Source organism: Mustela erminea, chromosome 12, assembly GCF_009829155.1.
Source record: "Mustela erminea isolate mMusErm1 chromosome 12, mMusErm1.Pri, whole genome shotgun sequence".
Lineage (NCBI taxonomy): Eukaryota > Metazoa > Chordata > Mammalia > Carnivora > Mustelidae > Mustela > Mustela erminea.
In genome coordinates, this window is record NC_045625.1 from 11,038,145 (window position 1) to 11,056,037 (window position 17,893).

At 42.5% G+C, this 17,893-nt stretch overlaps 1 protein-coding gene across 7 annotated transcripts in view; it reads left to right on the forward strand.

Moving 5' to 3' along the window:
• The window catches only part of DENND1A (DENN domain containing 1A), a 492,434-nt gene that overhangs the window by 260,599 nt on the left and 213,942 nt on the right, over window positions 1-17,893 (forward strand). For all 7 annotated transcript variants that reach the window (XM_032307638.1, XM_032307635.1, XM_032307639.1 and 4 more), the window contains one exon: window positions 14,525-14,625. In XM_032307638.1, the coding sequence (XP_032163529.1) occupies window positions 14,525-14,625 (101 nt within the window). The remainder of the gene's footprint in view (window positions 1-14,524; window positions 14,626-17,893) is intronic.

The following is a 17,893-nucleotide window of genomic DNA, read 5'->3' on the forward strand; positions in this document are numbered from 1 at the left end:
TTCATGGCACTGTCTTAGGCACTGGGGTTACAACAGTGAACAGATAGGCCAAACTCCCTGTCCTGAAGCCTACATTCTAATTCTAGTAGGTAGGCCTTCAGTAAACTAGGTAAGATAAATACTGTGGTACAGTAGCTAATGATGAGTACTAAGGAGTGTTAATAAAAGGAAGAAGGAGACCGAATGGGGAGGGTGAGGTGGCAGGCATTGTGGTTTTAGATAGATGGCCAAGGAATGCCTTATTGAGACGCTGACGCTTCAGTTTCCTTCTTGCTGCCATCAGGGAGTTCCTCCAGCCGTGAGCTCCTCTCTGCTGCATCACTGTTTTCTTCCCTACTGGCCATTCTTTTTTTGTTTTTGTTTTTAAGATTTTATTTATTTATTTGACAGACAGAGATCACAAGTAGGCAGAGAGGCAGGCAGAGAGAGAGAGGAGGAGGAAGCAGGCTCCCTGCTGAGCAGAGAGCCTGATGCGGGGCTTGATCCCAGGACCTCCGGGATCAGGACCTGAGCCAAAGGCAGAGGCTTTAACCCACTGAGCCACCCAGGTGCCCCCCTACTGGCCATTCTTACAAGCTTGCTTACACGGTATAATATCTCCCAGACTTAAAAACAAAACTTCCACATCCCCCTTTATCCCATTTTTATTCTCCCTTTTAGAACACAGTGTCTCAAGAGTTCTCTCTATTTACTGTCTAATTGCTCCCCTCCCCTCTCCCGCGTCTTCTGTCAGGATTTAGCCCCATCCTCTCCACTGAAACAGCTTTTGTTCAGGTCACCAATGACCTCCTATCAAGTAAAATTAAAGTGAGTTAGTTCTTATAAAACTCTTAGAACAGAGTCTGGCATAGTGTGTGTGGGTATGTGTATTTATAATAAGTTACTAGCACGTGTAATGGGAAGTCAAATATTGTTTAAAATTTAAAATCAAGAAATTTTTTTCTCGTTACTTGTTATTTAGAAATAAGGAGATAGATGTTATTTTATTTATTGTTGCTATTTAGAAATAAGGAGATAGTTGCTGTGTTGAATGTGATTACTATGAATCCAGGTTAAGGACTGCCGCCATGTATCCCTTTGACTTAAACTTTTTTTAAAAAACAATTGATTTTTAATTGTGCTCTGCGTTTTACTGATTGATGGTAGAAACCTTTTTAGGAAGGGGCAGGGGTCTCCTTATATCTCACATGTGATCAGCACCCCAATGTGTCATTTCTCTGGGGATTAAGTAGCTGAGCAGACTTCAGTTTTATCCAAGCCTTTCTCCAATTTCAGAATCGAAAGTTTTCTAATTATTGCCTTTTATTTTCTCAGTAGTGGCTTTTTTTAATCTTTTCAATGGGCGGGGAGACATAAAGGTTATTTTAATAGCCTGAGGTTTCTGATGACCCTCTCTTGAGGAACCCAGATGTGGCCTATCATACTTTGGCAAACCCCATTTTTCTCAATTTTCTTTGATAAGATGTGGGCTTGATGCTCCTCAGGACCATCAAGCATCTGAAAGATAAAAGCTGTCAAACACTCCAGAGTGCCATTTTCTATAAAGATGACTATGTCAATAGAGACAAGCCCAGCAGTATTTAGTTCAGAGTCAGGTAATATTCATTTCACGCTTTCTTGGTCAATAATATGATATTCTGTAGAAGAAAAATGTGAGTTTTTGTTCTCTTTGCTCAGTTAATGTATATTGATTGTTTTTCCTTTATAAATGATAAATAGGGGAGGCTTAACTAAACTTGTTCTCTCATGTAAATACTTCACTGTGATCTCTTCTAGCACAAAAGCCCCATTTTTCTTCCAGATTTTTATAACTGAGTTTAACTCATGTTGCTTTTTGCTAACTCTTTTGGGTAGCAGGTCGGTCTAAAATAAGACCTTTATGGAGATGATCTCTTAGAATTCCAAGAGCAGTCCTAGATGGTCAGTATTATCCCCATTTTGCAGAATAGCTCATCTACGATGAGAGACGGAGTAAGCTGACAAAGGTCATGTCCTAGTTGGGAGAGGCAATTGTGCAAGTGGGTCACTGTGATGCAGTGTGGCTTCAGGAAGAAACCACCGGGAGAATTACATATACAGACGAAACATAGCCCCTCCAAAGTGCTTGCCTTGGGGATCAAATTTTGTGTGTTGGGTGTCACCTCAAACTATTGTCAGAACCCGTGCGTGGGAACTGTCAAAGTAGAAGCACATGGTTAAGAATATCCATCCCACTGAGGGAGTCTGTGAATTCTCTTAGCCAAAAAGATAGTCTGAGCCAAGTCTGGAGGATAAGGAGCCTGATGGAGCTGAGTAATACTGGTTTGAGTCCTGATGGTATAGTGCTTAAAGGAACTTCTTGGGTAGCTTGTAAATAGTTCCAAGACTTGCCAAAGAGGTGTATTGACCACACCCGTGTACTAAGTATGTGGGGTGCCCTCATTTTGATTCATAGCCTGTATTTTATATGGTCCCCAGTTCTCCCTCACACCCTGTTAAAATTATTTTAAGTTAACCTTTTTGAACTACCTACTATGTGCCCGGCTTTGTGCTAATCATATATGTAGGTGTTCATTACTGCTCGCAGCAACCCCGGGAGCTGGTTGACTTTATCCTCCTTTTGTAGATGAGAATATTTGGCACTGAGAGAGCTGAAGTGCCTTGTCAAAGATGGGATTAAAACCCATTGCCTTTGAATGCACATCCAAAGCTTTTTATTTTGGGTTTCGTGAGCACTTATTCTGTGCCCGGCACCACTTGGCACCAGGGGAACAGAAGGCTTAGATCGGAATTTCTCACTGACACACTCACCCTATTAGGCAAAGCCCTGTTTCCATGAGTACTGCTCGGATTCAGCCCACTCTGACTGCAGGTGGTTAGATCTGCCTCTCCAGGAGCCTCACCCCTGCCATTCCCTTGCCATGAGCACAACCTTAGTGGGTCCCTGGGGCATAGCTTTCCTAACTCTTTGTGGCTTCCGGGCTCATGTACTGCAGTTCCTTCCAGCCCCTGGGCATCTTGGCCCTAATCGCTCCTTTTATAATTTAGGAGTAGTGCAAGAAGTTCTGTAAACTGAGAATATCCCGCAAATGATGACAAAGGCATATTTACTTGCCAAGAGAGTGGATATTTGTTTTAGTTAGTGGATGCTTTTTAAAAACATGTTCTGAGGAAGGAGGCACAGTTTAGTGACAAGACCACTACCGAATTAATTGAGCTCCCACACCTAATTATTGATGTAGTACCCATAACTGTGAAAAGAACTGTGATAGTACCTCATTTAGGGAAGGGGAAAAAACAAAAAACAAAAAACCCAACGAATACCTTCTCCCTGACACTTTCTTCCTAAGTATTAGTCCCAGACAACGTGGGTGATACCTGGTGTGGGTGTGAGGGATGGGGATGGGCGCCCTGCCAACCTCGCCCCACCCCGGTCCCACCCACTCCCACTAAGAGCCTGCATTATCTCCCACCACCTGGTCTTGTCACCTAAGAAGGGCCCGGTAGTGCACTAGGCGGGTTTTCAGATTTGGTTTCATTTTCACTTCTTTCCTGATGAACTCCACCTGTTCATGCCTATGCCAGCCTGTGTCACAGGAAGTGCACCCAAATGACGGGTGTCAAGCTTTCCCAGCTCTTCTGGACTAGAAATAACTAATCCCGTTTTGCTTATCTGCCGCCCTCAAAGCAGAGATGAGAGCCGGCAGTTTAAGAAGGTTGGAAATCCTGGACCGGAGCCAGGGCCTCTTTGCCTGCACACTCCACTCTGCATGTTCCAGCCGTAGGAACAAACTGCATTATTTTGTTTCAAACTGTGCTCAAGGGAAGCCAAGACCTTGTAACTGGAAACTTACCAAACAGAGAATTCTAAGACTAAATTTAGTGTTCTATTTAAAAAAAAATAAAATAAATCGAACATTTTGTTTGTTCATCTTTTATATGTTAAAAAAGAGAGATTAACCTAGTTCACACTAACAACCCAAGAGGAGTATTCAAAGAAGTGAGAAGAAAACTAATCCTCTTGGTGAAGAGGGAAATCCTTAACAAAATGTAATGAAGGGGCGTGAAAGACAGACTCTGCAGCCAAACTTTCCAACTTTCAAATAGGGTAGCCTCTCTGATCTTCATCACCTAAAATTTTATTGTGGCTCAGAGAGTATTAAAAACTTAGGGATGAAAGGAGCTTCCATTGGCAGGAAATAGGAGAAAAGACTGGAAGGTTTGACTTATGTCGTTTTTCTCTGGTTTTGGAGTATAAATACAATTAACTGCTTTTTGAACAATGTTCTTCATTTGATTATGTGTGAGTTCATTTTCTCCTGTTTGTGTTGATCTGCATCTAGAATGAAGAGCCTTGAGATGTTATAGAGGCTCTGTAATATAGACAGCATCAATAGTTTAACTGGCAATATTTTGAAAATTGTGATTTCAACCAGCCAAGGTATCCCGAACTAGTTCTTGTTCTTCCTCTCCTGCTTCTGCTCCCTTTGCTTCAGTGAGCATTAATAAGCACCTGTTTTGGACTAGACGTGGGGTTCAGACTGCTGGTGATCCCCAAATGCTGGTCCATGGGCTATCTGTGTTAGGATGACCCAGAGAACTTGTTAAAAATCCAGGTTTGGGGGTGTCACCTCCAGACTTTTCTGGTTCAAAAGGTCTAGCATGAAAACCACAAAAAGTCTATTTTTTTAAGGTTCCTTAAATGATTAATCTACACCCAGATTCAGAAACAGTGAATAAACTGTTTTGTAAGACAAAAACAATTATTTCTTCTTTGATTACTGTTATTTTGCATCATTAGACTAATTTTCATTTTGAGACTACATAATGGAGCCTGATTAAGTTTGTTTGGAAGACAGGACCGCAGGCTAGCACTAAAAAATGCTTTGACTCCATGTTTCTCTTTAGGAGAGTTTTGATTTTGGCACTGGCTAGTCAGGGATCAGGCAGAGCTAAGTATAATCTGGGTAAGCTGTCAATAATTTTGGTTGCTGATGCGGTCCACCGTTGTAATTCAGGATGCATAGGTATAAAGAGAACGAGGTGACGGTTCTTTTCAGTCATTGCACTGAGAATGTGGTCAAGAATCTTACGTATTATTTTAGTGGTGTGGTCAGTTTGTGAAATAGTATATTCTTTAGGTTATATGACTGATGATAGCTTATTTTTATATGACTCTCAGGAATCAAATCTCTACCAAAAAGCACTAATGGGTAATAGTCAAGTCACCGATATCTTCATATGCTTGAAAAGCCCTTAACAGCACCCATGTTGGCAGATGTCATGTGGATTTTATTAAAGAAATTTGAGCACCTACTAGGTGCTAAGTCAGCAAGAATAAGGACTTATGATTTCCTGCGGTTTCTGTAGGCTGAAAGTGTGGTCACTTTGGTGAACCATAGCGTGATGTGAGATTAGGCTATGCTGTTAGGTTGGTACAGATCTTAGGAAAACACATTTTTTTCTCTTTTGCTATCCTGATAGCTCTGTGGTCTGCCAGCTAGACGATTCAGCCAGTCACGCTGGTGATCTTTTCCCAAGAGGAAGGACAGCAGGGCTCGGCGAGAGAGTACCAGGCTTCAAGTCAGGATGCTTTTGGTCACTTCCTACCTTTATGCTCAGTCCTCCCTAACCATCTGGCTTTGGGCAACGTACTTGATTTTTGTTGAATCTTTCTGTCCTGTTGTGTAAAAATGGGGATAAGTATTAAGTGGTTGTCGACGTGAAAACTCATCGCCCAGTGCTAGGCACACACTGCTTGGTCAGCAGAGGTTAGTTGACTCTGAAGGTCAGTCAACCCTCATTTGACTTTCAGAAGCAAAAGGGCTATCGAGATCCTGGAAGTGTTGGGAAGTTCCGATTAGTATAACTGGGGATAGTAGGTGGTGAATGAATCCAGGCAACAAAGGATAGTCATGACAACTCCTAGGAGGTTTTCCACACCCACTCACTTCTCGTTGGTCACTCAGTCATTGACCAAATTGTCATGTCTTGTTCAAGTCTCCACAGTCATGACTGCATAGCGGTTGAGTGGCCTAAGAAGTTGCTGTGTGTACTTGACCCAGCGTTACTACCTGACCACGCTCCTGGAGAGGAGGTCTAGCAGCTTCCTGTCTTCATCCCTCCAGACTCTGCTCTGATGTCTCTCTGGCTTCCTCTAGGAAGCAGGCCTGATTCTTGCCCCAGGCAGAATTAATGACTCCTTCTTTATGTGCTAACACAGTTGAACCTCTATTATACCCCCTCTTTCATAATGCCTTTGTGTTGAAGTTGATTGCATTTTGATCTTTCTATTTTAAATTGCTTGAGGGCATGGCTTGTACACAGAGTGGATTCTCGGTAATAGTCCGATTAATACAGATCCCAGCACAGAGGCTGTTTCCTGTGAGCTAAGAACACAGTCTCCAGGGCTAAACTCCCTGGATTCATCTCCTAGCTCTGCCACTAGCTCTGTGACCTTGCATGAGGTCCTTAAATATGTAGTCACCTTTGGTTTCCTCATCTGTAGAGTGGAGACAGTAGTGTTACCTACCTTATAGGGCTGTTATGAAGATTGAGTAAACACACAGAAGCATTTGGAACAGTGCTTGCAGTGGTAAATGCAGAGGAAGCAAAGTGGTCAAGGTGGTGGCTTTGTTACAGCTTCAATCTTTCTGCATTTACTGGTATTTTCTAAGGTTGGATTTGCCTGAAAAAATGCTACAGGGAAGATTTCTGCCCCCATGCCTTCAAATCTAGTGAGTCCTACCACCTGACGTTTCCAGTTTCTTCAGGTACGGTTGGATACCTGATAGATAGGTTCTCATGATTCCATGTTCAGTTATGCTACTATTTTTAAGATTTTTTTAAGAGAGAGTGTGTGTGCAGGGGCGGGGGTAGGGGTTGAGGCAGAAGAGAGGGAGAGAGTCTTAAGCAGACTCCGTGCTGAGCGCAGAGCTGGACTCAGGGCTCGATCTCATGACATCCTGACCTGAGCCAACGCCAAGAGTCAAGCATTTAACCCGACTGCGCCACACAGGCGCTCCTATGCTGTCTTTCCTTTTAAAAAATACGGTTCTTTATTAAAGCAGCAGTGTAAGTTAGCTAAACATAAATTATGATCTTAGAAATATTTCCAAAGAACTATTAATATCCACTTACACAGAACTTGAGGTGGCTGATAGATTTCTTTTTGAGGGGACACCTGGGTGGCTCAGTGGGTTAAGCCTCTGCGTTCAGCTCTGGTCATGATCCCAGGGTCCTGGGATCAAGCCCTGCATTGGGATCTCTGCTCAGCAGGGAACCTGCTTCCCTCCCTCTCTCTGCCTGCCTCTCTGCCTACTTGTGATCTTTCTCCCTCTCTGTCAAATAAATAAAATCTTTTTTAAAAATTTCTTTTTGAGTGCCAACTTGGATCCATTGACAATGGTTGCATGTTCAGAAGAATCTTCAGGCCATGTCCTGACTCCACAGTTAATAGTGTCTGTCACAGGCACAGAATGGAGGAGTGACAGCACCTTGCTGTCCCTGTATTAAAATGAATTATCAATCTCAATGTAACTTTGCCTTTTTCTCTTTCATCTTAAAGAAAAGGCTTCACTCTCCTCAGTCTCGGTCCTGTGGGCTTATTTACATTACAGTGTGCCATTCCATCCTTTCTGCCTCTGCTTTGGAAGTGAGAGCTTTTCTCTGGCAGTTTTAGTTGCTTTGATACTTTGCAATGTCAGATCTTGGCACAAAAGCTTGTTGCCCTGGCTAATAACTTACTCTAATTACTTTACCTAGTAGGTCACTTTTTAAAAGAGAGAAGTGATTAAGCAGGTGATCTCCTGAGAAAGCTTCCTGTTGACTGGATGATCTTGCCCTTAGAGGAAGGCACTCTGCTCGACTCCATGTTGGTGCACTAGGATTTTTTTTTTTTTCTTTCTCTTCCCTTTCCCCAGTGGATAGTCTTCCATCCAGGTACTAACCAGGCCCAACCCTGCTTATCTTCCAAGATCAAACGAGATCAGTTGCGTTCAGGGAGGTAGGTCGTAGACTCCCCAGTGGATAGTGGAGAAGCAAGAGGTAGGATGTGTTCCATCCAACTAAGTGAAACTACTGGAAGAAAGATTGCCCCCACCCCCTGCAAAACAAAACAAAACAAAACAAAACAAATAACCCTGAAAAACAAAACTAAAGAAGCATTACATTTTGGCTTCTAAGAAAAGCAGGACATTCTTTGCTCTTTTCCTTCTTTCCACGCACATGTCTGGCATCTGTCTAGACCAGCTGAAGGTCTTTGATTTCTAAGGCTTTATAAATTGTCTTTCTGTTAAAGCATCTTTGATAGTTTCTTAAAAGCCAACTCTTCCCTCACTAAATATAGTAAACCGAATTTGATCAGAGCTGAACCATTTATAATGAAAAGGTTTTTCTCATACCCTTGGAAGGGTTAAGTAGATTAACTTTTGTAGCCCCTGCAAAAAAAAAATTTTGTTTTTTTGTTGATCTCATAGTGGGTTTGCTATTTGAGAGTAAATAAAAATGAGAAACAAAATCAGCAACACTGTTTGAATCATGAGCCATTTATTCCTTGATGATTATAAACATGGGTTATAATCAAATAAAAGAATTTAGGTCACAAACTGAGAGAGCTAAGAACTTCTACAAGACACACAACATTTTCTGCAACTGTTCTACGTAGGATGATTCATGGTTGAAATGCGTGGACATAAGAATGACCTGTCTTTAAAGCTAGTAATCGGCTATTCTTTCTGTACTCTTTGTTTTTATCAGTTTCCTGGTGTTTGGCCTCAGAGGGGAAAGCGAAATTCTGCCTGGAACTAAGCCTGTGATGAAGCAGGCGTCAGTTTGATCTTTCAGCATCCTGAGTTCTAGGATGTGAAGAATGACTGTGACCATCTGATTTTTCCTTTAGTACTTGGAATCTCAATACCTTTTAGAAATGTACAGCTTCTAATTGTGATCTCTTAAGCAATTACAATTTGTTAACTGTCTGGTAATCTTGTCTCCCATTCCTCATGGTGTTAAGCTGGAGGCATTCTTACATTCCCCAACGATTGCCCAGCGCCTGCTCTGTGTCAAGCATAGTGAGATAGGGAGGGGAAATCAAACGTGGTCTGTGTCCTTGAGGAGCTCACATCTTTAGTTTCATGCCCCCTGGTCTCCTCAGATCATCTACCTCTGAGATATCCAGAATGTTGGGGGCCAAGCACTGGGGAAGGCTGTGCCCTCCACAGTCTCGGGTTAGGCCTGCAGCGGCTGACGGGGGTAGCCAAGGTAGCCCAGGCATTCCGGTTAGCCCCTGTAACTGCAGACCTGAAAAAGTAAGACGAGCTTTGAGACAGGCCCTGTTAAGCTGGGGTACAGGAGACACATTCTTCACCTCAAAGGATGGGAATTCCTCTAGATCAGAAATTGATAAAGCTGGAAGAGGACACAGAGATGACGGGGTCCCACTCCTCCCTTTCCCTGTAAGTGAAAATGAGACTCAGGAGAGGAAGCGGCTTGTTCAGATCAAGAAGAAACTTAATGGCAACTCCATGGAAGTATATGAAAGGGAAAATGACAGAAAGCCAGACTTTGAAATCGGTGGGCCAGATTGGGGAGTAAGCTTTCCCACTTGACCAAAAATCATTATGCCCTTGTCTAGAATTTCCAGTGGATTAAAGACCATCCAGCACCCCAGTTAAGGGTAACTAACCCCCAGGAAATGATCAGATCTGTGTTTGTTTTAGAAATGATTATTTTCTGTTAATTGGTATTTTACCCCAGGTATTTGGTCATCTAACAACAAGGCAGATGTATTTCTGCATAATTTGGCTGTGCTGGTAGGAACAGTATGTCACCTAGTTCAAGCTCCTCCACATGGGGTATAGGCACAGGGTAGGCAGTCAAAAATGTTTTTAGTTAATTTACGCATTGTGGAAATGCCGTGGCCATTATAGTCTGACCGACCTGGATGTGAGTCCCAATTCTGTCACCGATGAGCTATGTGGGTTTGGGCAAAGTTATTTCACCTTTGAGACTGATTTCGCATCTGTGAAGTATGGTGATGAGTGTATACGTTTGTAAACGTGCACACTTCTTAAGCAATGCTTTTCAGAATCCTAAACCCCTCACACGGTGCCTGGAGCATATACTGTGGGGATTTCTTGGGGTTTTGTTTTTGTTTTTTGCTTTGTTTTGTTTTTAAAGATTTTTATTTATTTATTTGACAGAGATCACAAGGAAGCAGAGAAGCAGGCAGAAAGAGAGGAGGAAGCAGGTTCCCTGCTGAGCAGAGAGCCCAATGCAGGGCTCAATCCCAGGACCCTGGGATCATGACCTGAGCTGAAGGCAGAGGCTTTAACCCACTGAGCCACCCAGGCGCCCCTGTTTTTTGTTTTGTTTTAAGGAGAGAGTCTTACTTTTCTTTCATGTTAAACTGCAGAGCTGCCGTCAGGAATCAGCCAAGGAACTAGAATCTATGATTGTGGTTATCTGGGCATTATATCTGAGAACTACCTTGAACTAAGAAAAAATACACACACACATGCACACACACAGTGTCTTCATGATTTTTCCAGCTCTGTCATTGGTCCCTCTCCCTGTCCTATCCCTGTTGCCTTCTTTCTTTCTCTCCCTTTGCCTCAAAGAAAACTAATGGAGCCATGCAGAAAGCTCCAAGATAGAACTGACCTTGTGCACCTTTAATTGAGGACAGAATTTGCTAAAAGTGCGTCTAGAAACCCACCAGTGGTTTACTTTACAGTCTGTGTCCTGGCTAGACTGGCTGTTGGCTGTGTTATTTGTCTAGTTTTGTCTGGAGTCTTAGACTATTCAGCTGCTTCAGGGCAAAATCTTTTGGGGTGTCATTAAATGGGATTGATAATTGGCTTCTGATGAATATTCATTGTGACTAATGACTTTGGGCAAATTTTACACATACTATCTTTCTATTCTCCCACTGAGTGAGATTTTGATAGGATCATTTTCTTCAACTTGCACTTCAATTAGATACTCACAATACTCCTTTGTTGACTATAATCCAAATTGTATACTTTCATTACTTTAAAATTTTGTATTCTGTAAGGAATGAGCATAGGCCTCTAAAAGCCTTATTTTACAAATGGAGTTGGCCTTAGAATTGTTTTTAAAATAAGTGGCTAATGATAATTTGTGGGATATAGCATTATTTCTGATTAAGCACAGATAAATCATAACACTTTTCTTGTGGTTGACTCACCACTATTCTTAAATAACGATGTACATCGTTTTGCCGCTTTGCATTTTGGAAAAGAGCCAAACAATTCCCTTTGTTTGTTTGTTTGATTGTTTATTTGTTTGTTTTCTTAACCAAATGGATCAATGCATTTTACTCCAATTACAGAGATTTGGCTTTTAGGAAACCCCCAATGAGGATGATGATTGAGCACCTTTAAAAATGTTTGATTTTTATAAGGGATAGGTAATTTTAAAATCTTGGTGTTTAGCTTTTAGGTCTTTTTGAGGGAAAGGAGACATGAAAAGAACATTGTCTGGAGATAGGATCTCTGTCGCTTTATTGCTTGAAATAGGATTTGACTCAAACCAACTCAAGCTAAAAAGAGGGAAGTAATCAAGTTCTGTCTCAACCAGGAACATTCTATTGAATGACTTTCCCAAAGAGAATTACAAATGAATTCATGTGATGAGGACATCTTATATTTGTACAGCACCTTAGAGATTTTAAAATGTTTTTACTTATTTATTTGATGTGTTGTAGAGTTACAGAATAGACATATTATTGAAAGAAAGAAAGAGAAAGAGGGAGGGAATCCATTAATATGATTTCCCAAAAGTGGCATATTTGTGTGTCTAAGCTTGCCATTATTGTTTTGGAATTTGAGTTATATACCACACTCTGTGAGACTCAGGAAAATGTTAGTCCAATAGTTAAAAGCCAGGCCACTATCTTTATATGTGAATATATTGTAAGTAGGAATTATTTTTTATTTATGGAAGAAACGTTGCATTGATTCGCACTTAATAGGTGCTGTGCCACTGAGAACATGGAGAGGAAGAGAGGCAGGGTATCACTTTACAGAGAGAGGACAAACTTGCAGACCAGGTATAGTCCCATTAGTAATGGGGGCTTATGCCCAAAAGAGCTATGCGAGGAAAGTAGTGCTTTCACAGAGACCCAGAGGAGGAGGAGTTTGCCAGGGGCATAGACCTGGGTAAGGAGTCCCTAGCTACTCCCAAGTCTGAAATGATTTATTCAAAGGATGAGCTTGGAGAAGGTAGTAGAGACTGTGGCCAGAGATGTTGCTCTACATAGTTAGACGGAAGCTGGTGAAGACACTCCTGCCCGCAGAGACTTCCAAGGAGGATGGACATGACGGGACCTGCACTTCAGTCTGAGTCCTTTGGCAGCCAGTTAAAAGATGGGCAGGAAGAAGTGGGGCCCAAAGCCAGGGTCATCCTCCAGCCTCCCTGCAGGGTGCCGCTGGAGTGAAGTTGGTTCATTTCCCCCTCATTCAGCACCAGCAAAGATTTTTCATCTCTTCTAACCCTGAAGAGATGAGTCATGTAAAATATGACAGCCTTCTTTACATGGAATCCTACTGAAATGGGTTGAGAAGGGATGGATTAAACCTACCAGCCTTGGCAGAGTCTCTGGGAACAACTCTTGAGAGCTTGCTGGTCGGCCTCTGTTCATGACATGTACCTGATTTAAAGAACAGGGTCTGGAGGGAGAAGGGAGGGGGGAGAAAGTAGCAGCCGTGGATTTCATACACAGCTCTCACAACTGGGAAACATCAGCAGAATATCCAATTTAAAGCTGTTCATGTTACACTAACCTCTGGGATTCTTTTAACTGGGCCTTGGCACGTCACTCTTTCGCCACGTAAATGTCCTTCTGTCAGCAAAGGCCAGTTAACAGCTTCCAAGAGAAGCAAAGTCCTCATGGGAACAGGCTTCCCAGAAACCAAAGAAACATTAAAGAAAAAAGGCAGAAAGAAACATGTGTTGTTGGCTTTTGTCACTTCATAGCCCTATCTCCAAAGGTGTTGGGTTTTTTTTTCCTTCTTTCACTATATTGAATTTTGTAGCAATTTTATTCCATTACATCTCTGTCCCTAAGTTTTTAATTACATCAAATCCTGATATGATGTGTCTAGCTCTTAAGAAAAAGAAGGAATATGAAATAGGGCCATGTCAAAAGAAGAGGGAGAGGAAGGATTAATCAGTAAACAGTGCTGGGGCAATTGATTAACTATGTGGAAAAAATAAATTCTCACCTCTGTCCTTAAACCTAAATTAATTCCAGATGGATTAAAGAGTTAAATGCTGGGGAAGAATTTGGGGGATGTTTGTAGTATAACAGCAGTAGAAACCATCGTGAAGGATGAGATTTGTCTGTGAAATTATTTAAACCTTCTCTTTCCCAGCCCCCAAATTCAAAGGCGATTATAGAAGGATAAGTTATTTTCAGAACTGTTACGGAACATTACTATCCTTTGTAAATATCCAGTGTTCACTTATAAATCACTTTTAAAAAATACTAATACTCATCAGTGGACTACGAATATGAACAGAGCATTTACCTGTGAAATAGAACCAAGAAACATGACAAGCTGTTAAGCTTTAGACATGATCGGAGGGATAAAAATAAAATCCAAACAGATACACTTCCAAAGCTACTAACTTGACTACAGTACTTAGCCCTGGTGAGCTGTGGAGGAGACATTCTAGGGCATGGCTGCAGGAGTGTAAAGAGCCTCCATCCCTTATTATATTAATACATTTATTATATTTAAACTACAGTTGTTATCTCTGAATCTTCCATCTAGGAACCATGTCTGAAAATTATTGACATGATCTGATTATATAACGTGATGTTGGGAGAGTGGTTAATACACTGTGGGAAATTCACTGAGTGTCCTTAAGAGATATATTTTCTAGGAATTTTTAAGGATGTGGGAAAATGCCAGCAAATAAACATGGACTTTAAAGAAGTCAAACGAGCACTGTATTTACAGTAATCCTAATTTTATTAGAAAAGGGAATAAAAGTGCTTTGTTTGTAATTCCCCAGAACATCCAGTTATCTTCAGGTGGCAAAAGACTTTTATTTTCTTCTGCCCCTTTTTCCATTTTCTAAAATCGCTACTGTCATCCTGCATTAGCTTTGTAATCAGGGTGGGGAGGAAGCTTTCTTAGGAAAAGCAAGCTCAGGGGACACCTGGCTGGCTCACTGGGTTAACCCTCTGACCTCAGCTCGGGTCATGATCTCAGGGTTCTGGGATCGAGCCCCGCATTGGGCTCTCTGCTCCACAGGGAGCCTGCTTCCTCCTCTCTCTCTGCCTGTCTCTCTGCCTCCTTGTGATCTTTCTCTCTGTCAAATAAATAAATAAAATCCTTAAAAAAAAAAAAAAGGAAAAGCAAGCTCTTGCTAAATTTGAATTTGAGTGGTTGAGGTAGCTTATAATTTTTAAAATGTGGAGAAGTAGGTACTGAATTTTATTGCTCACCTCCAGTGAGCGCATTGCCTCCCGTGGATTCCGTAGCTCTGAAGCTCTCACTTGCTTGTGTTACAGCTGACCGCCTGCATCCACGGGGCCGCCGCCATGCTGTACCCCATGTTCTGGCAACACGTGTATATCCCCGTCCTGCCTCCGCACCTGTTGGACTACTGCTGGTAAGGCTGCCACTCACCCTGTCCCCTGCTTTTCCTTCCCCAGCACCCGACGAGGATGTTAGGGCCATCTCTTATAATGCAGTTGCTGACTAACTGGAAACTCCTAACTGGACTGACATGAATTTTAGACCAGGCGATCGATCGCATGGCTCTTTGGTTTCCAAATGGCTTTCAGCTATGCTGTGGCATTCTTCCGAGTGCAAGGCAGTGGATCTTTTCCCATGGCTCACTTCGGAGAGACCAAAGCACCAAGCAGTGGTGTGTTTTTGTTTTGTTTTGTTTCCTTTTCTCCCCCAAGATGGATCGGAGCCCGGTGAGAAGCACAGTTGTGGTCCCCCAGGTCTTCAGGTTTCAGCCATATCCTGACACGTTCTGTAGGACTCGTTTCCAGCTATGGTTTGGGCGCACAGACCAGACTTCAGAACCCTCTGTTTTTTTTTTTGTTTTTTTTGTTTTTTTGGTTTTTTTTGCTGAGAGTTTCACTGTCCAGGGACATGTATTTTAGCAAAAGGCAGGCTGGCAGGTTTTAGAGTCAGCTCTGCTGCTTTCGGCAAGTCACCTGCCTTAAGACTCTGTTTCCTCATCTGCAAAGTGGAGTCGGGCCGTATGTGCTATATGAAGAGAAATGATTCAGCAGATGAAGGGACACAATGTAGAAAAGCTACCCATGGTAGGGGATCTGCAGATACGTTGTCACCCTCTGTCCTCGATAGATTACCAAGAAAGACTGTGTAACGGATTTGGATCTATTTTCCTTCTGACTAATTTCTTTCTCCAGCGTAATGTGATTAAAGACATTGTCTCCAGACAGCTCAAGTCAGCAGATGTTGATAAGGGAGCACTGTATGTATGTAGGAAAAGGTACTGTCTGCCAGAAATTAAGAAATTCAGGAGAAAGGGACCCACGGAGGGGTCACAGCGCTGTCACTTAAAAACTGACGATTTAAGGACGTTTATTATCAGGTCAGTCATAGTCTTTGCTAGGTTCTCCCAGCCCATTTTGCAGTCCTGTCACTGAAAAGGCTTACTCAAGTAGCCAGGTTGTGCTGGGAGCTTAAAGGTATTCTGCAGGACTCCTCATATGGCTGTGTTGGGCTCACTCTCATCCCAAGAAGCCATGTGTACAACCAAGATGTAGCTCAGGGCCATCAGGAGAAAATCAGTGGCCCTCTCCAGCGCATAGCACAAAGTGGATCAGCTTATTTCTCTCTTAGTTATGTATCTTTCTTATCAAGGTAGCTGTTTTTATCCGTGCCTTTCTCCCACTTAATGAAATTAAGGAACTCTTCCTCTGCTCAGACTTGTTTGCTTCCTTTTGAGCTTCTAAACCGACTGTCTTGGCTTTTTCCATGCTGCCACGTGTCTCAAAGGAGAGGACCATGTTTGCTCTCCAGTAGTGTTCGTTGTTGATTCAATGAAAGACTGGGGGGCTGGGCCGAGGAGGACGCTGACACTCAGGAAGAAAGCGAGAGGGAACTGGGAGGGGGAAGGAGGACAAAGGTGGAGGAGGATAGTGAGAGGAAGAGATGGAAAAGGTAGAAAGGGGACATATGTTCCTAAGACAGACTTCTCAGTCCTCTCAGCCCATTGAAGCCTGCTGCCATCACTCCCCTCAGCCCCCACCAACGTAGAATAGTCTCATAGGCATCTACCCTCACACAGACACGTGGCCCTCAGACTCACACATACACACCGACACAGGTCCCTTCCCTACACACATGTCTCTGATGCCCCCGCGGAGAGACACCCCCTGTACACCTCCCCCCAGACATGTGCTTTAAGAGAAAACTTTAGAATTCTCCCTGCAGGAGACTCACTTGTGTGTCGTTTTTTTTTTTTTTTTCTTTTTTGAATTTTTATTTTATTTATTTATTTGAGAGAGAGAGAGCACCCAAGCAGGGGAAGTGGCAGGCAGAGGGAGAAGCTAGCTCCCTGCTGAGCAAGGAGCCTGATGCAGGACTTGATCCCAGAACTCTGGGATCGTGACCTGAGCTGAAGGCAGATGCTTAACTGACTGAGCCACTCAGGTGCCCCGCACCTGTGTGTCCTGATGCTGAGTTTCAGATGCAAGCACAAATGGGCTTCTGTGTGCAGGAATTGGCAGAGTCATTGTAGTTCCTCTGCCTCCCAAATAGTACAACTTTATTCTTCTATTATTTCGAAAGCTTTGATTGCTAAATTGTCAGCTAGCTTGAAACTGGCAGCTTCCATTTCCAGAACTGTGCAGAGAGAAAGGCTTTGTCAGCTTCGGTGGTAACAATAGCTGCCAGTGTTGAAGATCTCCAATGCCCCAGTCTGTGATCTCACTTAATTCTTCTAGCAACCCCGTGAAGCGCATATTATTAGCTCCATTTCACAGATCGGGAAACCAAGGCCCCAAGAGGTTTAGTAACTTATTCTAGTGTAAATACCATATACTGTATGCTTCTGTTTTTATAAAAACAAACATTATGTGTGTCTATGAGACACAAAAATGTGTGTGTAGATGTGTGTATACAAATGTGAATGTACCTATATGTGTATATGTACACATACCACACACACACACACACATACACACACACATACACACACACAGGCAGAGATCTAAGAGGAAACACACCACAGTGTTAGCAGGGATTTGGAGAGGAGGGGGAGGAACTCGGTGTGATTTTTTATTTTTATTTTGTTTTATATTATTCTGTTTCTGCAATGAAAACGTATGGTTTCTATACTTGAAAAGTTTCACTTTAAAAAGAAATTAGTATTTATTCTAGCCATTTGTTCTTTCCAGCCGTCCTTTCTTGTTTGCTTAAAGGATTTATTGGCTGTTTTGCTCTTCCCTGTGGAAGGTGATCTGAGGTCCTCTTTCCGACTTCCTCTCTAACTCCAGCCCTCTCGTGAGCTGTGTCACCAGCCTGCCCGAGAGCAACAATGCTGGCAGGTCTACCTTAGAAGGGAAGACTTGACAATAACGTCTCCTTAGCCCTTGTCAACCCCAACTTCTACTCCAAAAAAATCGAAGCTCAGACTTGCATTTTTCAGAGCCTGAACGGGTTCTGTGATTAGGCTCCATCTTGGAAGTATCTGTGTACATGATAGCAGTTCTTCTCCTGGTCTCTTGTTTTCATGAAAGAACTTTCTTGACATTTGACCAAAGGATGATTACAGGCCAGTGGAGGTTGGTATCTGTTTATTAACTACAACATGTTAAGAATGTGGAAATAAAAGACCCCGAGAGGAAAAAAAAAAAAAAAAACAGATCTTCCATTCAAGGCTTGATTTGATC